This window comes from Empidonax traillii, unplaced genomic scaffold, assembly GCF_003031625.1.
Source record: "Empidonax traillii isolate 1590-97213 ecotype Southwest subspecies unplaced genomic scaffold, ASM303162v1 scaffold423:size1405600, whole genome shotgun sequence".
NCBI classification, from domain to species: Eukaryota; Metazoa; Chordata; class Aves; order Passeriformes; family Tyrannidae; genus Empidonax; species Empidonax traillii.
This window is the reverse complement of record NW_020955616.1, coordinates 764,183-791,848: the sequence shown is the minus strand read 5'-3', so window position 1 is coordinate 791,848 and position 27,666 is coordinate 764,183. Positions and strand designations below refer to the sequence as shown.

At 39.0% G+C, this 27,666-nt stretch overlaps 1 protein-coding gene across 12 annotated transcripts in view; it reads left to right on the top strand.

The window, feature by feature from the left end:
- The window catches only part of LMO7 (LIM domain 7), a 131,218-nt gene that overhangs the window by 64,060 nt on the left and 39,492 nt on the right, over positions 1-27,666 (top strand). For 7 of the 12 annotated variants that reach the window (XM_027894303.1, XM_027894307.1, XM_027894304.1 and 4 more), the window contains exons 5-11: positions 21,890-21,920; positions 22,341-22,454; positions 22,934-23,132; positions 24,245-24,497; positions 25,575-25,862; positions 26,139-26,339; positions 26,805-27,521. In XM_027894303.1, coding sequence (XP_027750104.1) covers positions 21,890-21,920; positions 22,341-22,454; positions 22,934-23,132; positions 24,245-24,497; positions 25,575-25,862; positions 26,139-26,339; positions 26,805-27,521 — 1,803 coding nt within the window. Of the gene's footprint in view, positions 1-21,889; positions 21,921-22,340; positions 22,455-22,933; positions 23,133-24,244; positions 24,498-24,926; positions 25,227-25,574; positions 25,863-26,138; positions 26,340-26,804; positions 27,522-27,666 lie in introns of all 12 variants that reach the window. The other 5 variants (XM_027894311.1, XM_027894310.1, XM_027894300.1 and 2 more) reach the window with 4 other exon arrangements.

Here is a 27,666-nt window from a genome sequence, read left to right as displayed (position 1 = left end):
ATTTAGATATTGGGAAAAAATTCTTCCTGTGAGGGTGGTGAGGTATTGGAACAGGATTCTCAGAAAAGCTGTGGATGGTCCATCCCTGGAGGTGTTTGAGGCCAGACTGAATGAGGCTTTGAGCAACATGGTCTGGTGGAAGGTGGTATACCTGTCCATGGCAAAGGGGTTGGGACTAGGTGATCTTTAAGGTCCATTCCGACCCAACCATTCTGTGATTGTTTCCAAAGATAACTGGAAGTATCTCAGCACCTTGCAGAATTTAGTATTTTTATAAGGCGTTCATCTTTTTGCTGCTCTGTACTTTTTCATATATTCATTATCAGTCCTGCACACTAAATAAAGTGTAAATCATATAAAGCAAACAGAAAATCCTGTTGGAGAAGTCATGCTGAAGTGGGACTAAGTGCCTACACGAGATGAAATAACAGAGCTCTGACTTCGGCCCTGGCATTTCAAAATTTTGAGTACTTTTTAACTTATCCATTTAATGTTTCTTTGGCACAGTTTTTTTCCCCTGATTTCCTAAAGCAAGAAACAGTCCTGGAAAAATTTGAATGCTGTGCTTTCTGTAGCATAAAGCTGTATATAAAGCCAACTGGAGAGAAGTGACAACTGTTATATGTTATGTTCATCCTTGTGTTCCAGCATTTCAGCTGAGTTTTTGAGACAGGCTCTCTTATTTCAGTTCAGAAAGAATACTTTCTGAATTTGAAATGCCACCATAAAGAGTTGCTCAGAGAAAAGATGCTTTCAAAATAAAGCCTGAAAAAAATGAAATTGTTGCTGTGTGATGTGGCTGTAAGCACATATTCTACATCCCGTATTTCGAGCAGGATACATTTCATCAGGTGTTCTTCTGATTATTTAAGAGTTAATAGCAACATTAGCTATTTTAAGCGTGCATACAGAATCTCACTACCTTGTACATTCCAACTCTTGTCCCTTACTAAGCAACTCTCTCTTTTTAGGGGTTGTCAGAAGGGAAACCTTCTAGCAGTGAGTTAAGCCAAACACGAAGCATCCTCTAGTACCTATCTTCTTTATCCCATAATTCGACTTATGACACCGCCAGTGCCTTCTTTCAGTGATGAAATTGCTTCTCTTGTCCTTTAGGGTGCAACCACTAAATGTGTGGATCTAATAGGATTCCTAAAAGTAAGAGTGAAGAAATAGCAGAGAGGAGTTGAATGCAGGTGTAACTCCATCCAGTGCTAAGCTTAGTCCCTTAGCAAATTCCTGCTCTTGTGTTAGGTAACACACAGGAGTCCTATTTCACTTTATAGTAGATATTACTTTTAATTAGAAATTATTTTTTTTAAAATAGAAGTTGATGTTTCTTGTGACTTGATTGTTCTTCCTGTCTAGTCCTGGGGAATATGCTGTGTTTCCTGATTCCACTTGTGTTTCCTGCTCAAGGCACTTTCTTTTGCAGGGTCAACAAAGGCAAAGGGAAATTTCTGCTCTATGGAATGAATCTTAGCAATGTCAGGCAGACCACTGAAAAAAGCAATTGGCATAGAAACCCCTGAAATATGGTCTTTTTGAGTGGAGAACTGTCATCAGTGGCCTTAGAAATTTGTGTTTCGGAGAGGAATTTTTTAGGGTTGCTCTAGCAGTATCACTCAGCTCTTTAAACTGTCTGGCAAGTGACCTACCTGAAAGCTTGAGGTGCGATGATGAGACACTCTTTCGGGACTCATATCCTATTTTGTCCTTCAGGAAGAGCTGCCATATATTGCTCAAAAGAAACAGTATCAAATGCCCTGAAAATGCAGACTGAAAAACAAACAAAAAAACCCACCCCAAGAACAATAACAATTAAAAAACCCCACAACATAAACTCCCCCCAGCAATGAAGGGAAAGGGAATGCAAGTCAATTTGTGGGTAGCTCAGAGCTGATGTTTGCTGCTGATAATACTGAATTCATACTTAAGTCTTCTTCCATATCTAATATATTTCCAGAATTACTATACCATCTTGAAATATTTTTTCTTAAGAATTTAATGCTTGTAATAAGAGTGCAAAATGGAGCTGAACCTGAATTTGCTGTGCTAATTTTTCCAAGAAATACACATTTTAATGACCTGAGAAACTTACTTCTAATTTGGATTTTCAAATAAAATAAAATAAAACAAAACACCAACCAAAACACTAAACACACAACACAGAACCACCCTTTCCTGTCTTTTTATTTTGTGTAGAATAGAAAGTTGTGTGTTGGATGGAAAGTTGGATGAAAGCCAAGTGCTTCATTGCAAGAAGTACAATAATAGTTAGCCCAAAACTTCTACCTGTGTAAATTCTCCAGCTTATACCCATGTGACTGAGGAGTCAATCATCCCAAAGGCTGGGGCATTTTATCTTTGAATTCAAGTTGAGATGAAAGGAATAAAAGGCAGCTTTTCGTGAGACTTGAAAGCTGAAATGCAAACCATTTAACCAAAACTTAATTAGAACAATGAATGCTGCTTTTTCCCCCATTTATATTCAGGGAAATAACATTTTTTACGCATGTGGTTGTAATAGGCCTTTATTGTGGTAACTGAGTTTCCTAGTGACAGTTCCCTTGAAATGGAAAAATGCAGCACCCTCACTTCAGAATGACTCTAGAAATGTTCCTACAACTTTGTAAGTGTGTAAATTCTGTTTTTGCTACGGGCATTGTCATAGAGATATATTAACTTCCTGGGCATAACCATATTCTAACTGTTAAAATTTCTATATTTATTCTGTTTATGATATAACTGATTCCAAGATTGTTCATTTCACAAGTTTAACATTTGTTAATACTTAGGGCAATATACAGAGATAAAGAAAATGAAAAGAGTGTATTGTATCAGTCTAGTGAAACTGCTGTGCTTAAGTGTAAAATATTCATGCTCATGTTATTAACCTACATAAGCTGTATATCACTCCAGTAAAACCGTTGTAGGCAATAAAATATGTTCCAGACTTTGGACTATACCTGCTAGAAATTTATCTCCACCTCTTCAGTGTAGAGTCTATAAAGTGTTGGGTGTGGTGCTATTTAACCTTTCTTTTTTTATCTGTGAATTTTTTGACCATTATGAAAATGTTTGAGAGTGATCATTTTTGCTGCTGAGTAATTTAACAGTCAAAAATTTATACTTCCTTTATGAGATTATACTTTTGATAGTGCTTGATTTTACCATTTGTCTATTTTGTGAAGATGATTCTGCTGTAAGAATGAAAAACTCTGGAGTTCTATACCTGTGCCTAGAAGTATACAGGAGGAGTCTGAACAAAATTGGAAAAAAAAAAAACAAACAAAAAATATTTATTGTGTGTTAGTTGTATTGAAAGCAATTCAGGTATCTGTAGTGACATAGATCCATAGCTTTATATTGGAATTCAAACAGTGTTACTAGATTACAGTACCTTTCTGCTGAATGGTGTTGGTTTGTTCCAAGTCCTCATTTTTGATCCTATTACATTTTAAAGGTATCTCTGGGATAACTTTTTTGGGGGGTGGGGGGTACATTAGTTGTAAAAGCCTTTACAATAAATTTTCACTGTTCTTTTGTGTTAAGAGAAGTTTCTCTAACCTTTTAGGATTCCCATGGGAATCCATCTAAACCTTAGGCACCTGTATTCCTTTTAATCCCCGAACATACCAGGATTAAATGTAATTTATAAAACAATGTAGGAGAGAGAGGAAAGGATTTTGGATGAGTAGCAGTGAGCTACAAAAGAAGGTAAACAGAAAACCTGCATTTTTTGGTGGTGATTCTTTTTTCTTCCATACAGAAAAGTTCTTTTGTCTGATGATGGAAGTTGAAGGACTTGCACAAAGAATAAGCTTGTGTTAGTTAATATCGATTAAACAGAAACATGTATGCAAGTTCACTATTTTATTATTTTTAATTGTATTTTACTGCTAAATTGCTGAATTGCAGTTAGTTTTTTTGCAGACAACTCAACAGGAAGAGCTTCTGTATTTAAATAGTGGGGGAAGCTGACTTCTTGAAGTTTTCCATGGATACAGAAGTTTGCCAGTTAACCATACTATTTAAATGGAGAAAGTAAAGCTGAACAGTGTATTAACACTTCTCAATCCTACTTCATACAAAACCCTACTTTTGGCCATTTTTATTCATGAGCTTTCAGAGGTTTCAATTCAAAGTATTATTACTGCTTAATTAATTACTGCTTATAGTAAAAGTGCCATTAACTGATTTTCTACTGTGAATACTACAGAATGCAATTGGTAATGCAGTAACAAATTCAGATATTCTTATAAAGTGCATTTCCAGAGGGTTGCAGGGTTGTTTTCATGTTGTTACTGAAACCAGCTAGATGAAATAATGTCTCACCACATGGTTAGATGATAAGAAGGAGCGGAGGGGTGGAAATGAAGACTGCTAGATAGCAGCCAAGCTTAACCACACAAAGGCATGACCTCTTCATGTTTCTTTCAAATTATAGAGATCTGTTGTCTCCAAGAAACAAAAGGGGGGAAACCTCCCCCCCACCCCCCCTTAACCCCCCCCACCAAAAGAAAATCCAACTGGAGAACTGTTCTCCAGACTGAACAAGCTGGAGGATCAAGCTCAGGATCTCCAGCCCTGACTGTTATGGTGATCTTCACTCAACTTGCTCTGCTGTATCAATGTATTCCCTGTACTGCAGGACGCCAAGCTGGGAACAGCAGCATTATAGACGTGGCATAATAAGTGCTGAGGAAAGGGAGAATGATTAGATCTGTCAACCTTCTGGCCACACTCCATTTTGTATGGCCACGCACCGTTTCATACAGCCCTGGCTGCTGTTAGCCAGCGTGGCCAGAGTCTGCTGCTGGCTGGCGTTCGGCCCAGCAGGACCTCTAGGCCCTGACTGCTCCGCTCTGCAGTCACAGGAATTAGGTTCATCCCGGGAACAGGACTTGGTCTTTGTCCTTGCTGAATGTCATATGAAGTTCCTGCAGAGCCAGTCCTCCCGATAGCCCTGCCCTCTGGCATATGTATCTCCTGCCTGCGTTCCTGTCTGCTTGGGGAGGGAGCACAGTATCAGAAACTGACTCAGAAAGAAAAATTTTGAAAGCTGCTGCAGCTGAATGCTGAAACTAGAGTAAGAAGGTTGACTAATGCAGATGATATTTCTTCATTCCTTTACCTTCTAGAAAAAATGTCCTGTAAATGTAAACACATACACACCTTTGAACCCAGTTTGTACAGATATGCATCAACTGACGTGGATTCCAATGCATTATATGATAAAATATTTAACTGGGGCGGGGAAAGGGAGTCTAAGTTCAAAATACTTCTGCTTTTGCAAAGGCTATTAAATTACAGACAGCCACTTGTTCCCTGTGAATAACCACTGAAATACACTTGTCAGATTTATGATGCAGTAACGTATTCTTTTTAACTCTGTGACCTGATGTTGGTAAGATGCCCTCAACTGGGATAATTTTCTAGGGTGAGGGATGTACTTGGTAAAGCACTAGCTAAAAATACCTGAGTTAACAGAAGGCACTGTATATTTATGTATGATTTGACTTGAAGATGTGATGTATTTTCAACACAGATCTGTGCAGTAAGGAATTACTGTACAATTCCAAAAACTAATTGTAATTTCTCCAAATTTACCAGTGTTGACTACTGTAGTAAACAGCTTTTAGTAGTTTTTTCAGGTTAATTTTTTTCCGAATATGTATAAAATAGAAGAAAACTTAGGTTATTTAAGTGAGAGCAGGAAAACCAGAACAATTCCAGTTCTATACACAAAATGATGAGTTCTGGAATAGCAGATACTGCTCAGGCCTGAGATAATGAGGTCAGGAGTTTTGTGAGAGTTTTGTAAAGGCATCTATTCAGTATTCAGTACCAGTCAAAAAACCCAAACCCACAACCAACCAAAACAAAACCAAAACACCAAACAGAAAAAAACCCAAACCAAAACACCAACCAACAAATAAAAAACCAACCCCCCCCAAAAAATGAACAAACCCATCCCCCCCAAAACCTATCCAGAAACAAGTATTAGGAATAGGAAAAAAAATGGCTCATCACTATGCTGCTGTGGTTAATCTGGAATATTAACTGCATATCATATATGTGGTTAATATCATATGAAGCTTTGTAGTATCATATGAAGCTCTGGACTGATCAATTTCCCTTTTCTCACTCTCTCACTTCCCCAAATTCAAATCTATGGAACTGGAATATCTTCATCCTCATGGCATTTCTCTGACCAAATGTAGGAATAATTTCTGCTGTGTGTTTGGCTAAACATGCTGAGAGTCCTGATCCTGAAAGAGAGATGGTGGATGAAGGATAGAGCTGGACAAAGTAGCAAGCTTAAAACAAACAAATAGAAAAACCCCAGCAGATGGCGTGGACAAGTGGTTCAACCAGTCACTACATCATGTGTTATATGAATAATCAGTGAACCAAATGAAGGGGCAGTAGGGCTTTCTTGCCAGTAGATACTGTGGATGATGAAAGTCTATTTACATTCAAGTGGTACTGGAGAAGTTCAAAGAAGGGAAATCTTTTAAGAGTAACTTAGAATGGGGAACCACATCTAGCTTGCAAAGTCCATGAGGTAGAAGCATCTTGCCTATTTTTATTCTTCCTTAGGCAACCACTGGGGATTACGTGGGAGGGTGGAATACTGGGCTGCAGAGAATTTTTTGATCTGGCCCCATGGGGATATTCATGTGTGTGGTTTTGAAAAGGTTATATGCAGTGCAAGCTGGTTTTAACTTCTTTAGCTCTATGATAAACTCCTCCAAGAAGCAAAACTAAGGAAAAAAAATCAGACGTAAATTGTATGGAAGGAATTAATTTGATTTGATAAATCAGTTAAGCAATCTGCCACTGTTAAGCTTTAGCAAGTGTGGAACATTGTATGCAAGCTATCTGGAAAGATGAATAAAATCACAGTAGGTCTCAACCTAGACTAGTATCTGAATATTTCAATATGTGACTGGGTTGTGCAATCACAGGGAAAAATATTATCATGAATTATTAATAATGTAACATATTTTTTTTCATTAAGCCATTTGAAATTTTACTAAAAGCTTCATCACAATAATGAATAAGAATGGCTGAAATAAGCTGGTACATGTATTTGCATATACTATATTCAGCATCGTTACTTAAAACCTACTTTTGCTCTAAAAAGATCAGTTAATTTAAGAGGCTTTTGCTACTGATTTTGGCATTGGAAATGTAACTGTAAGATCACACATCAGATGGTTATGTGGAAGGCACACCCACACAGGTTGAATAAGCACAGAATAAGATGCATTGGTAATGATACTCCTCTGCTGTGCTTGTCCTGCAAAACCCTCTGTCTCTGTGCAGAACATTTTATTCTTTGAAATCTGAGCTTGCCTCTGGTATTGAATGTTGGCTGCTGTTAAGAAATCATACAAAAATCACTTAGCACTGGTGGTTTACTTACCATTTCACTGTGATATTTTCATTCCTTCAAGAGGAAAAGAATCTCTTGCAAAAGGATACTTTTCTTTTTATAAACAACATTTTGTCATTTTGAAGTATTTTCCTCTTTCAGCTGTAAACAAATTTCTTAGTTAAATTTCAGTTTTCTCTAATACTATTTGAATAACTTGTGAATATATTCAGCAAGCTAGTTTGATAAATAACCTATACCTGGATAACTGGAGATTTCTGTAATGCAGCCAATCTAGTATGGTGATCATGATAAAATGAGCTGACTGCATTTGTAAATTAATTCTTTTTTTGCTCAGTATTTTATTTCATTGATTGGATAAGATTTTAAATCTCTGAACCCAGGGAATGGTGGCACCAAATAGCACGAGTCTGTGCCCGAGCTTTGCTTGCTTGGTACCATGTGAGCGATGGGTGTGTAGTAGCTGCTTTCAGGTGTGCACCAGGCTGCCAGCACAGGAGGACTAAGGCAGGTACTGTATGCTTATGCTGTGCAAAGTGTTTGCCAAGTTGCTTGTTAAACTTCCTTTAATGGACAGTGTGAGATTTAACAGGAGGAAAGCTGGAATGAGAAAGACTGGTGCTTCTTGGTTTTCTCAAAGTGTATTTAGACCATGGGGCACTGGAGTGAAAGGGCAGAGAAGGGGGGAAGCTAGGCAAGCTGCACCCTCGGTCAGTTTGCAGATGACACCAAGCTGGGCAGGAGCGTTGATCTGTGAAGGGTAGGAAGGCTCTACAGAGCAATCTGGACAGGCTCGATTGATGGGCTGAGGCCAATTGGATAAGATTCAACACAGGGAAGTGCCAGGTCCTGTACTTGGGTCGCAACATGCAGTGCTTGGGGAAGAGTGGCTGGAAAGGTGCCCAGCGGAAAAGGACCTGGGGCGTGGTGGTCAGCAGCATGCTGAACAAGAGCCAGCAGTGTGCCCAGGTGGCCAAAAAGGCTAGTGGCATCCTGGTTTGTATCAGAAATAAGTTGGCCAGCAGGACTAGAGGGCAGTATTTGTCCTCTTGTACTTGGCACTGGTGAGGCCACTCTTCAAATCCTCTGTTCAGTTTTGGGCCCCTCTCCACAAGAAAGACATGAAGGGGCTGGAGCATGACCAGAGAAGGGCAGTGAAGCTGGTGAAGAGTCTGGAGCATGAGTCTGCTGAGGAGGGCTGAGGGAGCTGGGGTGGTTTAGTCGGGAGAAAATGAGGCTCAGGGTGGACCTTATTGCTCTCTACAACTACCTGAAAGGAGATTATAGCAAGGTAGAGGTCAGTCTTTTCTCTGTAGTAACAAGTGACAGGCCAAGAAGAAATGTCCTCAAGTTGTGCCAGGGGAGTTTTAGATTGGATATCAGGAAAAATTTCTTCAGCGAATGGATTGTGAAGCACTGGAACAGGCAGTCCAAGGAAATGGTAGAGTCACCATCCCTGGAGATATTTAAGACTTGTAGATGTGGCACTTGGGGACATGGTTTAGTGGTGGACTTGGCAGTGCTAGATTAATGGTCAGATTCAGTAATCTTAAAGATATTTTATCACCTAAACGACTCTATGATTCCAGCTTAATTATGTTGCGGGAGAGTTGGGGAAGCAGGGAACACTGGACATTTATTCTTGTCAGCTGTTGCTCAGGAATGTGTTTGTGTGATTTCCACCATTTAAAAATGACATATTACTGTCTGATCAAGTCAGGAGAGAGAGAGAGAGAGAGGGAGAGAAAAGCTTGCTTTTATCTCCCCGGGAAGGAATCCCTTTGACGGGCATGTACCAAAGGCACGTGTACATTACTTATAGAAGGAGCTTTTGTTTGCAGAATTTTTGTCAGGAAAGCAAATATGTTAAAGCTCCTAGAAACTGTTTGGTTAGGTTTAATTGCGTGTAGGTTTTTGGCATGCAACATTTAATGGAACATGTTCCTCTTATTTGTGCACCTGCAGTTACAGGCGAGACTGTCCTCAAAAAGCTAAAGTAAGAAGCATTGAAAACAGTGAAAGAAAACTACTAAACTATGGAGGGTTTTTCTACCTTTGCCCACGTGAGAGTACTCCAGCTAGTTAGTTCAGGCTACTTCAACTCTTGGTAATGTGACTTTTTTGTTAGTGCAGTTTTAAATTAAGACTCCCTTCAGTTTTGGAACAAGTGTAATGAGATTTTTTTTTTTTTTTTTTTTTTTACTACTTTACCTGTAAAAAAGCCTAGAATCTGCTTTTACTGTAAATGGAGAGGAGATAGAATCTTCTTAGTCTAGTTCCTTGGTTGTAGGTGGTTTGCATGCCACTGCTGCTGTTATTTGGAATAACCTTCTGATAACTCTTCAGCTAATTTGGGATACCCAGTAAAGATGCTTTCTTGCTGTTTTCACTGTCTGTTGCCCAGATGTCTCTGCCAGGCAACTCACAAAACAAACAGCAACACCAGGTCAGTTTCAAGGAGTGCACATTTTGAAGTAGGGGGCAAATGACAGTTATAAAAGGTTAGTCTTTAATGCTGTAACAAGAAGTAGTTGTACAGGTTTCCGTGCATTTGCTTATTAAAGTGTGTAATGCCCTGATTCTTACATACAAAAAAATAATTAGTGAGTAATTATTAGGAAAAATTACCTTGTACCTTCCTTGGTGGTGGAGGGTACAGCAGAGGTTAATTTATAGCCAGAATTTGGATGCACTTGGCTCTTTAAGTGAAGGGCAACACAGCATGATACAGGAACAAAGAGAAAAGTATAAGACAGACTGGGTATAGATGGTCAGTTTAAGACTTGTAGAAGAGAGAGGGCAGAAAATAAGCTGTCTCATTAAATGAAGCAAGATGCAGTCCATTCTAATCTTTGTACCTGCAATAAAATGAATAATTATTTGAGTAAATACAGTGGATAATTATATGTTTAATTTTTCGTAGAGAATTGCTTTTTGGTTTGACTAAAACTCTCTTACCACTGGTGGTGCTCCCTGGCCAGTCTTCAACTTGTGAAAGCACTTTGGTAAGGCTTGATTGTACCCATGAAACACAGGATCCTCTATGCAAGCCAAAATTAGCAAAAATAAAAACCTTTTTGAAGGAAGTAGAATTTCAAAACAGTTTTTATTTCTGTAAGTTCCTCTGGAATCATGAGTGTGCTAGTGAATGTATTTTTGAGGGGAAGCGGTCTGACACTCAAAATGAATGCATATAAAATTTTACAAATTGAAAATAATCACCGACTTAATTTAAATGTGCATTTATGTACTTTAATCAGCCTGTTTACTCTGCATCCAGTCTGTTGATTTCCATGCTATCAGCATTCATCCATGCTAAAATTTCAATGTCATTGCTTAACACAAGAATAAATTTGGGTGTGCATTTGACAACAGCTCATTTTTTCTCTTTGCAAAGAATGATACCTCTGTGCTTTTAATTTATTATTCTTTTCCTGGTGGCTTTCCTTTCTTTTTTTTTGCATGGTTTTTGTTGGGAACTTCATTATGCAAAAAAAGTTCGAATATATTCACCTGTGTACCTATCATGTGTCAGGGTTTTTCCTTCAGGGCTTTAAGTAATAACTATGTTACTTTTAATAATATTTCAAGTAATTACATACTTGAAATTCTGTCTAGAGTTTATGCAATAGTTCTGGATTTCTTTCCCTAGCAGAAGCTTCCACAGATTCTTTTCTACCTGAAAAAAATTTTGGGGTACATATTTTTACATGTATTCAATGCGCTGTTTTTCAACAAAGAGTTTTAAATGCAGAGTGGCAGTAGATTTCATAGCTTCTTTCCCTTTGAGAAACAAATATCCGACTATTGCAGTGGTTCTGAATCAGTGTCTTGCCAAAAATTAGTGCCAAACAGATGGCTGATTGGTTATATCATGAGCTGTTTTTGATAGTACTGATTTATGTTACTAAAGATGAGGCTTATACTGCAGTATAAGCTATTTTTTTAGTATCTTAGAAAACTTGTACACTATACTACTCTGCCATAAATGTATTTCTTTGATGATGAAGACTGTTGTGTCTTTGTACCTTTAGATAAAAAACCCACATTTTTGACAGGGACTTCTATTAAATTTATTTTTAAAATATATATGCTAGTAGGTTAATTGGGCCACTAATTGCATCTACACTGAAGTGTAGAGAGGATAATATATTAAGAGCACTCCAGCTAGTTTTTCATGGCCTTTCCCACCTGTCTAACGCTATGCAGCAAGAAAGTGGAAGTATATTGTAAAACGCTTTCAGTGTTGTGTGGATAAAGTGGTCAACAGTTTGCCATCCGGGAACCAAACTTGATGATAATGCTCAAGCTTATCATCCATGTGTGCTATCTGTGGGTCAAAGGGTGAAGGTATATTCATGCTGTTCTTTGCTCCTGTACTTTATAGTGGTTATCTTCCTGTCAAGAGACAGCTGAGTTTTGCTGCAGTTTGACAACCTATTCCTGAGCCATCAGCAGACTGATGTGTGCTCTCCTCATTAGAGGATGCTACTGGATATCCTCCACCATACTGAGTTAGTTTCTTCTTGTAGCTCTGTTAGCCCGAGGAGGGGAAACCTTGGAAATTATTCTGAGTCTCACTGTTGCAAGGTGCATGTTGATGATGAGACCTCTGAGCTTACTTACTGTGTGATTCTTCTCCAGTTGTAATTTGTTTCAGGTAGAATCAAGTGTAAAGAGGAGAAACACCTGATTAGTTTTATTGAATTGTCTTTTAATTTTTCATCCTGTCTAGATTATCAGTCTTAATTGGGGGATGGTAAAGTCTCGACTTTTTACTGAACTGTAAAACTATGAATATAGTTGACTGCATTGTTGCTGTTGGGCTTTCTTAATCAAACAGGGCCAAAAGCTTGAGATCAAAAAGGCTACTTCCAGAGACAATTCCAAGGTAGCAGGTTTGGATGTATACTGTCCCATGGGAAGCTGAGACTTGTAGCAAACCAGTGCCACAAATGACATAAACTTTGCAGTTTAACCATTAGTTTGATAATCTGTGCAATGATTAAATGCAATAATAATTGCCATTTACAGGGAGTTTGAGACCTCCTTAGTTTTCAGAAGCTGTGGGTTCCTAGATGAGAGTCTCAAGGTTTTATTTAGCGTTACCTCGGTCAAAAGGAGTACCTGGTCTTTGTGTGGAAATCACGAGGATTTTTGGAAGAAGAATTTGTAGAATTACCTCTTCAAGAGCCCGAGGGTACTTTTGTGTTATCTTGGCTCTGAACTTTGATTGACTTCTGAGAAGGATAGCTCACAACCACCACGTGTGTTTTAAGGAGCCTACTTTAAACGCCAGTGTTTCATCTGGTTAGACGGTTGGTGAAATTCTACAGATGACTAACTGTAATTTCCAAGAGTAGGTGCATAGAGTATCTTCTTTCATGTGAGAAGGAAGATTCCTAATTTAGCATTTACTCATGCACTCGTTAAAGATGTTGGGAATATTGCCATGGCCTCACTTGGAGCAGAATTGAATAATTTTGTTCCACTCCCTCCCTACCACCAGACTTAGTTGTAATGGCTTGTTGGAGCATTTTGGTGATGTCTTAATTGGTGTATTAAGCTTTTTTTTCCCCTCAGTCATCAGTTTTGCTATATACTTCATGAGTACTGGTGAAAGAGAGGTGTGAGATCATCTGTAGTTCCCTGGCTAGGATTGTTTTCCCATATCATTAGTTTTGTTCAAGTTTTTATTCTCAGACTCCTCTAACTTTACAACAGAAACTCCTAAATGACTAATAGCACATTTGGTTTCAGTAGGTTGGGACGCTCAGAGTGGATATAAATTCTTCAACTTCAGAGGTATATGATCAGACTAGCTTAACTTTTCTCCTCCCCCATTCTCCCTTTTTTGCTTCCCACACAGGCTTTCTAACATTCTGGCAAAGTAAGTATTTGGACTTTTACCCATTCTCTCACTTTACAGTAAAGGAGCATTCATTTTTCCAACATAAAAAACTTGGCCAGAAACCCTGGCCCAAAACTCTTAATGTTTTGAGCAAATGTTTAAAAAATACCCTCTGACTTGGCTGCTCTAAGTAGCTTTAAAAGCACTGTTTTCTATTGCAGTGGACACATTCTTTTTCCCCCAAAGAAGCTAATTAAAAAAGCTAATACTTATCCAGTATTATTGATGGCAACAAATTGAATTTAGAAATTTCAAATGTTATAGAAATAATTCTGAAGCCATAAGGAACTTGAATCAGAATCTTTAAGGAGCTCTTTTACTTGGGGGTGTTGCGAGAGCTGAGGACAGGAGGTGGGAATTGCAGCCAATATGGAAAATATGTATTTGTTTTGCATTTGTCCATTCCCTTAAGCAAAAGGGCACATTTTTGCAAGAATACTATGCTTTTACTCAATTTTTGTATCTTTTGGTTTAAATTGTATTGTTACTTCATGACATGTCCTAGGGAAGAGCTATTTAAGGGAATACATCCTCTTTCATTATTCTTTTCTGATAAATTTGCACAGAATAATATTTGACTTTTCATTAAATGAAGAGCTCTTTCCTGGCTCTAAATATGGTTTTATAAATGCAAGCAGATCAAGAAAGCATAGGAAATAATTAAGTCCAGTTGTACCTGTGGGCCTCACTTCTTTTGGGTGTATTTGATCAACCTAAGTTAATGGAGAACTGACTAGTAGAGAGAAGTCAGGTTCAGTCTGTGTTTCATACTGTTATTCTCTGTGTGATGAGTGATGATGATGTACTCTTTGTTGCTAGGGTAACGTTAAGAAACATAGAGGAAAATACGGCAAATTTCCAAAAGGGAAGCATTATATTTTTTTCAGAACTTCTTATTTGCTCATGAAATATTTTGCCAAAATATTGCTGAGAAAACCCAGCAGTTCTTAAAAGGCTTTATTCCAAATGTAGAGACTAGATTATTCAGTCATACAGTAGTGATTTACTTAAGGAAAAATTCCAGCATCACTTTAATTTGTTTCCAAAATTTGTATCATGGAATAAGCTGCAGTTACCTTGTTACCTCAATGTTTTCATCTTTACTTTGTCCATCTCTATCAATAAATCTAATTTTTTTCCAAAGTCCTACCTCTCCCAACAGCTGTGCTTTTAGTAATCCCCCATTAAATTGCACAAGAACTAAAAAAGCATTTTTTCTCTAATAATATGACAAAAACTGAGAATAAAAAGAGGGCCTGGCATAGATGCTGCCCCTATTCTATGTCCTCCTGTGCAACAGTTTGGCCAGCCCTACGTTGTAGTTGCTCTGCATTGGAAGTTGCTCTGCGTTGTAGTTGCTCTAGAAGAAAAAATGAGCCATCAGAAATCTGAAGTGTCTCCCAGGTGCTTCAAATCCCATGTACCCCTAAAATGCAGGTGGTCTGCCTCTTTTCCAGAGGATATCTATCCTCATGCATATACCTAATATTTATGGGTCTTGGCTTTCCTGAAGAGATGGTGACTGGAGCGCACTGAATCCCAGATTACTTCCCATTCATGGGCCATGAATAAGGCATCTGCAGCTTCTGCTGCTAACTCTGAGTCATCTCTGCGCTGACTTGGTCTCTGTGTATGTGTTATAACAACAGCAGCTGAGCAGATACCTATTTCCACGGGTGAAACTGGATGTTAGCACAGGCGTGAACACAGCAATACCCAGTGTAAGTTACTGTCAGTCATATTTTTGCTTTATCAGAGGATATTTTCATTGCCAAATATCTGGTATAAATTATGCAGTATAGACTTGAGTTTTGTTTTTTTCTCATATTTTGCTCACCCTGAGAAATTCAATAAACCTTGCTTTTGAGTGTTGTAAGTTGAGGTAAATTGTTTTGCTTATTCACAAGGCACCACCTCTTTGCTTGACACAAAAATAACAAAGGATTACATTTACTAGATCTTTCCCTGGGCATGGACCAAGGGAAGAGATTGAATGAAGGAGGTGGTTGGAGTGTTGTATATAGAGGCTGTAAAAATCTGTCTCTCTGAGCAAGCAAATTTGTCTGCCAAGTCATAGTGCTTCCCAAGGGACCACCTCTGAATTTATCCAAATTGAAGAATTGTATTAATCCAGGGGGTTGAGTGTAAGAGAGTGCACATAGGCAGTTGCTATGGAGTAGTTGGTAGATGGAAAATTTTTCACCTTGATTTCCATTGGAATAACTTGTTTACCCATATCTGGAGTTGGTGCAGAGGTGTCTGAGCTGTCTTTGTGGGAATAAATGGGTCAGTATTGGGGGCTATTCTAAAAAGTTACCTCTAACATCTGTGTGTGGGAAGAGGGCATATTGAAATACTCCAGTTAGGTGTGAGAGTGGGGAGTAAAAAGGATACCAGTTTTGGAAATATTTAATAGTGCCAAAGGAACATCAGGCAGTAGAGAAAGTGAATTTTGGTAATGTCTTGAAAAACAGTGCTAACTGTGAGTTGCCATGGTTGCTGCAGCTTAGCTGAAACAAATAATAGGCTTTATACATATTTTTAAAATATTTTTTTATAATACTGTTGAACTATGGTTTTTGTGGTTCTGCATATGTTTCTAAAAACTTACACAATTGCACTTAATTGCCTATTTTGATACTTATTTTTTCAGAGTGACTCCCCAGATATACTGACTGTTTGTTTTGGAAAGATTGCTGGCACAACTGTGTGTTCCTCATGTTGATTTATCTTCAATCTACAAAATTTACAATATGGTCTAGATCTTTGTGGGGGGATGAAGGTAAAGGATATTCAAAACTAAATGCAAGAAAAGTTAAGTAGGTGATGACCCTGAAGATCAACAGGATGAGCTGAAGTATGTTGCTTCATGGGAAGAGGGAGTGTACAATCTCAACGTTTTGATAAAGTACAAGAAAGGAAAAAGGTAGAAGTGGGGTAACATTTAATATAATCCTTGTGCAAAGGTCAACTGAAATATGTTCAGGTTTAAAAAAAAAAAAAGCATCAGTGAGATAAATGGAGAGATTCAGCAAAGCCATGTGCTCCAAGTTCTAAATACGAGAACTTTGGAGCATCTAAAAATCTATAGCACATGTAAGTAGTGATATGATAGCTGTCTATCAATTTATCTAAATTACAGTGTGCATTGAAGTACTTTTTTTCTTGAGCAGCAATAATTTCACCTCTGAAATTAAAAAGCGCTTTTGAACATGAAGAAACTGATTTCCTTTGAGAACTTCTAATGCTTAGAGTCATTTATGTTGGAAAAGACCTCCAAGATCATCGAGTACAACTTTAATTTTCTTTAAAATAGCATAAAATTTCTGCAGAAAGATGGAGGATCCTAACAGTCTCCTCTTTGCTGTAGCAACAATTTGCAGAGAACGATCCATTCTGCTACCCTTGTCCACCCCTCAGACAAGAGCCAAGTAGTGCTCAGGGTGTTCAGTGTTCAGGCTACTCTGCATACGCTTATTCTTCTGGGGGGGTTATTTTTACTTTTTATTTGGCAGGCATGCTTTCTTCCCTACAAAATACTAATTTTCTCTTTGGGAGAACCTCTTGATTAGACTGGGATATGAGGAAGCCGGCAGAGATGGACCACCCAGGGAGGGGTCAGATAAGAGTGTGAGGAAGTGGATAATGTTATCGTCTGGTGACTTGCTGGGGTTGATGCACTTTTCTACAAGTGCCTGTTTTTGTTTTAATAAGGGATTTAAAGATGGTGTGGAAGCATAATGGGTGAGATCAGCAAGGAAGTGCCATGCTCAAGGGGCAGTGGGAGAGGACAGTCCCTGAAGTGATGGGAGGTGATGCATTCCCACAGAGGGTGTTGGCTGACTGTGTTCCCTCTCTGCCTTTCCCTTCTTGGGCATCTGTTCTCCACCCCTCAGCCCTTCATTAGTAGGCGAGGGCACAGGGTGGGGACCGACTGCTTGGTCATCAGGGCCCATGGACCTCTTTGCTGCCAGACAGGGGGTTTTGGTGGGCATGAAGAAATGCTTTCTGCTGTGATTTTATACCTGACTCTGTGTGCTGTTATGATGTAAGTGGCATTGGGTCCAGTGGATGTGTTGCTATGGAAAATGCATGTGCTTTTTATAGTCAAATAGAAAGGTGAATTTCCCAAATGTGTTCTCGAGCTCTGCAGCCATAGCTCGACTGGTTTATTTCCAGCGTTCTCAGCAGTGAACTGGGGCTGTCAGGGTTGAATATCAATTTGCTAAGAATCCAAGTGCTGGAGGAATGTCCTCATGTTTCTGTACCCATGCAGCAACCACATCTTCCACTGGAGCCTTTCTATTCTCAGCAGCACGTGGGAATTCATTGAAATCCGATAGCAGCAATATTAATAGCAGTTGAGTAGGTGGCCAAAGAGGCTAAAATTTAGCACAAGCTGGTTGGACAGGCAGCGTCTGCCTCCTGTGCAGTATACCTCAGTGGGAGTGGAGAAATCCTTCAAGTCATAGTACGTCTTCCTCAGAATCTCAGAAGCCTGGACCTTGGCAAGGAGCTCAGGAGTGGACTTTTCTTCAGTGTGCTGATCTGCTCCAACTCCCAGGCCAGGTATGGCTCTTCCAAGTCCTTCAAAGGGCATCTTGGAGGTATAACTGCTGCCTTAGTGGATGGAAGTTCAAAGGGAGAGCACCAATACTTTTTAAACAGAAACCTGTTCAAGTTCTGTGTTTGTGAGATCTGTCATAGAGAGGAAGGGACAGAAAGCAGATTGGCAGCTGTTGGAGTTTCTGAAGTATTTGTCACCAAGGGATGGGTTTGGCACGGGGCAGGGTGCATTTGTCACTGGCACATTCCTTTCTGTCAGTGGGAGTGTCTCTGTCCCTTCTTTCTTCCCGTAAATGGTTTCAGATTTGTCTTATCTCTTTGGACATGACCACACATATTCTTGGCGGCTATCCTTCATTTAGGGGAGGAGGATACTCTGTTCAAACTTGCTTGTTTGTTGGTTTTGTTTTTTTTTTTAAATTGTTGTTCAATAACTATATTAAAAGGTGTTTCTATATAAGAAACAGACACTTAGAAAGCCACATTCTCTGAGTGGGATGCTGTAAAATAATCTTCCAGAATTTTGCTCAAAGTTCTGGGTATCTTGGATTTGGTCTTGAGCTCCATATTCATTTTCTTTCTGGAAAATAATAAAGTGAAGTGTCAACATAAATTTGACATTGTGAGTTTCTAGTGGCTGGAATTTAATACAGTAGGATGTGGGGGAACCAAACCATACAATGTGCTAGAAAAATAAAATCCAGACTATTGAGTTTGCTGTGTAAAAGTTTTGAAATAAGTCAGAAATAAATGTAGCTTCCTAAAATGCACTGCTCTTTTGTAAGGATGATTTCTTAAATTACTGTGGTTTGCTAACTCCACAGAAATGAGAAGCACAGAGCACCTCTGGCTGGGGTGTCATCACAGGGGACTCTCACGATTCTGGTGTGTGGAGCAGAGTCTTCCTCCACCAGCCCCCTGCCCGCTCCTCTGCAGCAGCGTATTGCCTCTGCCATGGTGCTGGCGCAGTTGCTTGTATGATCATGGTCTAAAACAGACCAGCAAGTTAATTTGGGGTTTGAAAGCGTGTATTAGAAAAAACCCAAACAAAGAAGTGGGTGCAGCCCTCTGGTCCTGATGGGCAGCATGGAATGGTAGTGTGATTCAGAGCTGTGTTGGCATAACCACGGAGGCAGCAAATAGGAGCGGCTGGAAGGGAAAGGGAGATCAGGAAATCCTTAAACCAAGCTGCTGCCAAAGCATTTGTATTGTCAGGCTAGGGCCTTGGTGACTAATTCTGCTATTTAACCTTGAGCAAACAGTGGAGCTGAGAATAAATGCCTTGAGCTGTGGCTCAGTGTGCTGATCTGCCGTGTCACTTTGTTTTATTCTTGTAGAGTGGTCCTCGTTAGAGAAACATCTGTCGGTCCATGCTGGCTGGGAGTAAGTGATATTTGTCAATATGTGTTGTGTTCAAATGTAACAATGGTATTTGGTCTCTAAGCATATCACATACTGACAAGTGAGAGCTATTTCTGTCTCATTTGTCTCTTTTCTGTTTGCTAAAGGATTGACGTAGATGATATGGTTTACACAGAAGGTATTATTTCTCTGCAGGTGGTTATTTCACATCTTTTTTCATCAGTGATCAACTTGGATTTGTGCGGTTATTCCCTACATGTTATCTTGTGGCCTTTACAATTTCGAGACCTCGTTGTTAGCTGGAATTTGGTACTGGGGTTAGGTAACACAGAATGTTGGTGTTGGTTTTCTTTTAAGCTTCAGAATAAATGCTTAAGTGCTGAGGCTGTGGCAGGAGGAGATGAAGTGTTTGTAATAAAATTCTTCCAACAAGATCTTAACCCCTCTCTTTAGCAGCTTTCTTGCGTAGGTCAGACATCTTTAGCGGAGTTGTGTTGTTAGTAAAAGGAGGTATAAAAAACTTCTGGGAAGATAGAGAAGTTTGTGTTTAAAAACACAGAGTGATTTAGAAAGTACTGTTGCATCATCATTTGGAGAGGAACTGACATCTTCGAGCAGATTAGCTTTAAGATGCAGCCTTGGCAGTGCCCTTCTCAGCAAAGCAGCAGTCTGCTAGTAACTTTCAGCATAGTGGTATTTGCTTATTCAAGACAGAAATTGGGTTACACAGAATATTTTCATAAAGATGGTTTGCACCAACTGGGCTCTGTGATGATTTTGGATGAAAGCATCCAAAAGCAGACTTCTTTCACAGTAGCCAAATGTAGGATTGACATTTATTTGCGTTGATGAAGATACCTCAGCAAGTGGGCTACCTCTTCTGTTCTTCTGCTCAGACTGTGTCTATTCTGACAAGTTGCTGGAAAGGTTTAGAAAACAATAGATGTAGTTCAGAGGAGGAGAGTAGTAATGCAAGGGAAGAAACTTTGCACATGAAGAGTAAACAACTTGTGAGTTTACTTCTATTGTTGCAGAACGAACATGCGAACCCAGCATGGTCTGTCATTTGAGTGTGTGAAAGATCTCCCTGCCTGCCTTTTGGGCCTCAACTGTACTGACTGGTTTACCTGAATGTCCTAATATTTGTGTTCTTCATAGCCCAAGTACACAGGTCTAGTGTATTTATGGTTATTTCAAGTATAGAAAATATATTGAAATATAAAGTCAACTGAATATTGTTCTGTTGCAAAATGGTTGACTGAAATTATCCCAGAGAGCTCAAAGAAAGGAGATGTGGACATCATCATATTCAGTCACCTCACTTTGGTCTATGTGAAGGTTGGCAGCCTTTTTGATACAGGCTTCAGCTGGCTAAGGGCAGAATTTCTCACTCTTTCCTGGGCTGCTGAAGTTTGGAAGCAAACTTTAAGGCATCCTTAGCAAGGGCATACACGGCCTCTGCTTTTATAATTGCAAACAAAGGCAGAAATTCTGCTAACAAAAGACTTTGAAGGTAAAGAATGTGAATCTTTAAAATGCTCTCCATTGGGTATGAGAAGTGGAATGTTGATATATGCCACCACAAGAATAGTTTCCAATCCTCTGCTTGGGAAATCAGTCCGTCTCTAGTAGCACCCTAGGTCACAGCCATGGTGTGTCTGGCAACATGGACACTGGAAAAGAAGTCAACCTACTGAAAAAAATGAAGAGGAAAATATTTTTTTTCTTCAAAAGTAATCTCCCTTGAAAAAAGAATGGCAATGAGTTTTGGAAGGTATTAAAACAAACTGAAAAAACCCAAACAAAAGGGCAAATATTTAAGATTAGGCAGAAGAGTTCCTCATTATCTGCGAGGAAGAAGTCACTGACTACAAAGCCAGAATTATCTCTGGCATGTAATATTAAGGAAGCTGCAGACAAGGACTGTGCAAGTCAAATCCATCTCGGGGCTTCGTGTGCCTGGTAGCCTGATTTCTTTAGGATGTGGAGATGGGCAAGGCAATTACAGCCACACAGAGTGGGAGTGGGTGCTCTCAAACCAGGAAGAAAGAGAAGGAGGGACGGTCTGTGTCCATGATGATTGTCACGTCATATTGAATATTACATTTCCTTGAAGAGCACCACTTACACTGGCCAGGCCCTGTCATCGTTTCACTAACATGTGATGGTCTCCTATGGTTTAATGGTTTATTCTACCTTTTCCTGTAACCTTTGACTGGCTTGTTGCTAGACAAACAGGAACAGGAGAGGTGCCCTATTACATTGTTGGTCTGTCATGTTATGGGGCTCTGAATAGTCTTTCTGCTGCTGTACGTGAAGTCTTTATTTTTTTGTTTGAATCCCTTCACCATGCTGTGTGTGAATCTTGCAGCTGAACCAGCTCCAAACTAATATCTGGGGCAGGTGAAAAGTTGTTTCTGTGTATTTGGGCCATTTGCCCTTCCATAACTGCTGGCACTGTGGGCAGGAGTGTTGTTCAGGCACTGTCTGCAGTTGAACCCTGAATTTTTGCACCTGATGACTAGGTCTGAATGTGACATGACAATCATCACACACATGTTTTAAATCTTGAATAATGATTACATTTTAAGTCAACTCTTTTAAAACATTTTCTTTTCTTTTTCTCACTTCCTGCTCTGCTTCAGGCCGGAGGAAACCAACAGAAGAGTGAAAAATGTAAGACACATCTACTTCAATATTTTCTGAAACAAGTTCACACTAATTTTGATTCATTATTTTTAAACACTTCTGTTTATGGAACTATCATGTTTACTTTATTCTTCATCTGTTCATTTATCTGATGCAAATCAGTGCCATGTTACGATGATTTCTATGCAGCTTACTTGCCCAAATCAATGTAATAATTGGAAACAGTACTTTTATTGGCCTACTTGACACACATGAGATGCATCATAACATTCTTTAATTGTTTTTGGTGGCAATCATAGCTAATACTGTAAACAAGATGTTACAGTTCATTGTGGAAACATCTCTATCAGCATACTGAGATTCTTTTATATTGGTATGTGGTGAGAGAGGAAAATAATTAAGTTTGTATTTAGTTTTTTTTCTGTTTGTTTGTTTATTTGGTTTTAGGTTTTGATTACATTATACTGGCTTGGGAGAAAAGCTCAAAGTAACCCCCATTATAATGGTCCATACCTCAATCTTAAAGCATTTGAGAAGTTATTAGGGCAAGCATTGACTAAGGTAAGGAATCCAAAAAAGAAACTAAACAAACAGCCTGACTTTTATAGTTTGTTATACATTACAGCATCAATTCTAAACAGTTTCTTGGGAGTTTAATTTTATTATTAGTTTGGACAGCATAAAAAATTATTTTATTTGTTTTGCTTGCTATCAAGGTCCATGTGTAAGGAATGATTTTTAGCTTACATTGGTTCTTCTGCTACCCATATGAATTTCAGAATCCACCTGCTCTGATTAATGTGGTAGATTGTGAAGAGCCCAGTTTTGATTCCCTTTGGCTGAGATAAGAGAAATTTAAGACCTTGTATGAATCTCCTGTCCAAGCTGTTGTATGTGTTGTTTCTAGGGGTTTGCAGTAGTCTTTGGTGAAGTTTTTTTGTGAACTCAAAATACATTTTAAAAATTTTTGAGTTAAAACTCATGAGTGGCATTTGCACCTTAAATTATTGTAAAAGACCTTTCAAAACTTACTCTCATAGGCACTTGAAGAGTCCAGCCACCTGAATAGAAGTGGCAGGGATAGTGGATACGGTGATATTTGGTACGTTGACCGGGGAGAGCCCTTTTCCTCTTCAGCTAGCCATAAAAGAGACGATTCCTTTGATAGCTTGGACTCTCTTGGTTCAAGATCCTCCACAAGCTTTTCATCAGATATAACCTTAAAAGGTGGCAGTGAAGGTATGTTTGTATCTTTAAAATCTTTTTTTGACGTGTGTCATATGAGTGTAGGAGAAGAGAACGTGTGGACCTAGTACTTGGATGTCCAGTACTTAAATTGGCTTGAAAGTCAGCTCTGGTTTTGAAACTACTGCAGTTGCATTTTGCTTAAGCAAATATCGACCTTTAACAATTGGTATAAACAAAGCATTGCTCACACAAATCTTCCTAGGAAGGGTTGCTGGAACTCTTGCTGTCATTGCTGCATTAGGGGGTGTGTGTGTGCAAGGTTCAGTAAGGAAAATTAGTAGAAATCAGATTGATAAAAATCTTGATGTCATCACCTAAAATTCACCAGTTGCAAAAGTCTCTTGCCTTCTTCCTAGGGTGCTTATGCCAAAATTCTATGTTTTCACTTCATTTGTGATTATTCAATATTCAGTACTGAATATATTTTTTACTTTTGATAGGAAATATCATGGAAATAAAAGTAACAAGAAGACAGTTTGTGACATTGAATCCCTACAGCTGTATTCTAACCTGTGTTTCTCTGCTGTTTTAAAGTTCAATATAAACTCATAGTCTAAAGTTATAAAGAGTTTGAGCTTTTGGATTTTGTTTCATGTGAATAAAACTAAATCACTGGGCAGAGGCCACGTGGAGCACTTCTGGTTAGAGCACAGCAACATGTAGCCATGTTCAATACATGACGTACCCTGGGTTTCTACTGGGTGTTAATTTAGTGAGATGAATATGTTGCTGTACTATTTGCTGTTAACTTGTTTTTGTTAGTAAATTTACCCTGCAAATATTATTTAATTAAAAATTTATATGCTGTTTTATGTCTTTAGTCTAGAGGTTAGCACTTAGTTTCCTGTGATAATGAAAGAATGGAACAAATGTAGCAGGGTCATGCAAACCAAATTGAGCTTAATGGATCTTATCGCAGCTTTGCCACAAACTTCTAAAAATACCTCTCCTACTGTCCTGTCAGTAGCTCAGCAAATTTGCAGCCAAAACATCACAAATATGGAGTTAAATTGATTTCAGAAGATTTTGATCCAAGCTCTAGCTAGAAGCTTGTGTCCAGAGAATAATGTTTGTGCTTTCCCTTTTCTCCCCTTTCTTCTAAGGTTGTGACAGTGACACAGACTCAGAACTGCCTTTCAAAATGCATGATTCCCATAAAGACGACAGGTCTTACCGCAGGATTTCTGTGATTGAACCAAAACCTACCACTGACTTCAATCGCTTCTTACCCAGTAAAAACAAGCAGTCGGCTTATGTGCCAGCACCATTAAGGAAGAAGAGGACAGAGAAGAATGAGGACAACAGGAGGAGCTGGGCAAGTCCTGTCTTCACCGAGTCAGATGGAACGTTTTCAAGGTACTGGTGTGTGGTCTTAGTAAAGTGGGCTTTGATTTAGAATTGTTTTAAATAAATTATTTGCAGCTGCCGTTGCTGCAATGCAAAGTCAAGCGTTAGATTTTTCATATTTTAACCAGGGGGATGTTTTGGTGTGGTTGTGTGGTTGGTGTTTTGTTTTTGGTTGGTTTTTTTTTTTGATGTTTGAGTAATGCTTTGAAGCTGATCAGACTCCAGGTAGAGGGTATTTAAGTGATCTTAAATGCAATTTCATGAGAAATAGACCTAAGGTTTTAGTTTCCCACTAAAGCCTTTCCAAAATATGGTGATGAATTTCAGTTGTCCGGTTTCTTGATGCATACAGATGAGACTAGTGGGCGGTTCTTGGGTTTCATCCTTGCCTTCGTGTCTTCACTGTTTTCATTCTATTCCTGTTTTGGTCAACCTCAGTGGACGTGAAACAAATCCTGTAGCTTCCTGCCAAAATAGCAGAGCAGAGTGTGGGCTTACAAATCCAGCTTCCCTCCAGATGGTCTATGAGCATGACAGTGGGTCTGATTCAGAAGATGAAAGAAGGCTGCCTGACGTTGTTTTGGATGACTTAGCAAAACGTAGATTTCTAGTCAAAAAGAGCCCTGTAAGCTCTGCTGCACCTGGACATCGTTTCGTGTTGCGCAATGACTCTCCTAAATCTTGCTCGCAAGAAAGTTATCCAGCTGGTCCACTAGCTGCAATGCTTGAACCACTGAGGTCAGAGATACTAATCCAAGATCCAGTAACTATTGCAGTCCATAAATAACTCTGTAAAGTTAGTCTTCTAATCGGCATTTTAACACAGCTGATAATTTGATATGCCTTTTCTGTCCAACTTTGTATTTTTGTCAGAAGAGATAGGATGCTGATATAACCATTTAACTTTTTTTTAAATTTTATTTTTTATTTAATATATCTTATTATTTCTGATGCTGCAGTGATGGAATTGAGAACTAATACGCTTCATTGACAAGGCTGAACTCCTGAGCCAAAAAGCATGTCTTTTTGCTTTCTTTATGTCAAGTTGCTCCTAAAATATCTTAACTGATTGGATATTTTGAACAGTAACCACAGGAGGCAGAGGCAGTTGGATACTAAAGAGGAAAACAAACCAAGAGTTAACAATCCTTCAGGATTATCTGGGTATTTTGATGAGGACGAGGAAGAAGTAGGCATCCCAAACATTGAAAAAGATGATTTCTATTTTCGCAAACTAAGTTCTTCAGCATCAAATACAGTTGTTGCTTTTGACAAGTTTCTCCCTAAGTTTTGGACTCCTGAAGAAGAATTACTATGGAAAAAAATCAAGAAATCCTCTTTTAAACCCTGGTATAAAGAGATTCAAGGGTTCAGGTGCGTTTTCGTGCATGCCTGTTTCTCTCCTGTGTGCAAAGCCTATAAATAAAGTGTAGTTCTATGACTCCATTTTTATTTTTTATTTTCACTGCCACTGTAGCAGCAGGATAGTTTTATTACTTTTTTTCCTTTTTTTTTTTTTTTTTTTAGAAAATAATTGAAATAACCTTTTTGTTATACTGCTGCATTTTTGCCAACTATGCATTTTATTCAACAAATACACTTTATGGTTTTTTTTCTTTCCTTCTGTTCACTCTTTGTGCTGCTGTACAGTAGAAAGAAATCAGATTCTGAGGATGAGGAATTTGCTTACAAACAAAGCTGTACCTTTGTTGCTAATCAGCCAAGACCAATTTTTGACTGGAACAATAGTTGCAGAAGAGATCAGAGCTATAAGCCAACTGCTGAATATGTGAGAAGCTCGTTGTCACAGATTACAGAAGGAAAAATCATGGAGTCTTCTGATCAGCCCAGGTTCATATTGCTGCATGAGCTGTTCTCTTGCTGCATCAAAAAGAAATGGCTGGGTGTGCAACAGCTAAATGAAATTAAACGATGTCCCATGATGTTGTGCTTTTTTGGTTATTACTCTTTTGCTGTTGTGGTTTTGGTTTTTTTTTTCTTTTAGTGTAGCTGTAAGTTACTGGTCTTCTGAAACACGTAAATATGGAAGTATAACGTGCTGCATAGGGTTACTGGCTTTGTATATGTGAGCATGTAGACGTGATGTTTCCGAGCAGGTTAGTATGCTGTGATACCTTTGTGTTGGTTGACCTGTGCTGTGCTACAGTCCGTGGTGGTGGATGACAAGTGGTGTAGTTGTACTGCTTGGGATACTGCAAGTCTAAACCAAATGTATGTCACAATACATTGCGATCTGCTTGTCTCTTGCTGGTTAATGATATTTTTACTTCCCTCCTTTTGTTTTATATGCTTCAGTCAGTTTTCGTTGCTTCAGGCCCTGCAAAAATACTCTGACTACGTGTCTTCTGAAACGGAGACCAAAATTGATCCCACTTCTGGCCCTAGGCTCATAAAATGTAGAAAGAATGTTTCCTTTATACCAGGATGCAAGCAAGGAGATGAGGAAAATGGGTGTCTATATCCAGATTTGGAAAACGATGACTTGTTTGTTCGAAAAACCGGGGCTTTCCATGTGAATCAAGTTGTTCTTCAAGACCCTCGGTTTTTAAAAAAATTCTCTGATCAAGAGCCTCCTCTAGAGGGTGAGATAATCCTGCAGCCCAGAGAGGGCCAACCTGTGATTCCAGATTTGGAAAAGGATGACATGATTTTCCGTAAAGTCCTCTTTCAGAAAAAAGAGGTGCCTTTGTCGGGTGCTCCTGACAAGTATCACCCAGCACTGTTTCCTGATCCATGGAGTCTTCCAGAAGAGATCCGATCCAAATTTCTGTGTTTACTTGAAAAAGACACGACGCTGGAGGAAAGGAAGAGCAATGGCAGAGTACTGTCACCATCTTCCCACCATAAGAGGGATGATATGTTGACCCGCAAGATTGAGTCTTGGAAGGTTGGAAGCAACACACAGCCAGTAAATTTTATCCCAGGTCCATGCAGTGAAGAAGACTGGAAGAAGTGGGAAGCAATCAGGGAGGCCAGCAAAGTTAGACACAAGAAACGGCAGATGGTGGAGAGGTCAGGTTGTGTCCTGCACAGATTGCGCTTGAGTGCCATTGAACCCTTTCCATTCAGAAAAGCCTCGTCTTGTGCTGAACCATTCATAGAGTGCCAATCTGCTGTTTGTTCGTGTTGTCCTGGACAAGCTTTTTATTTGCTTTGA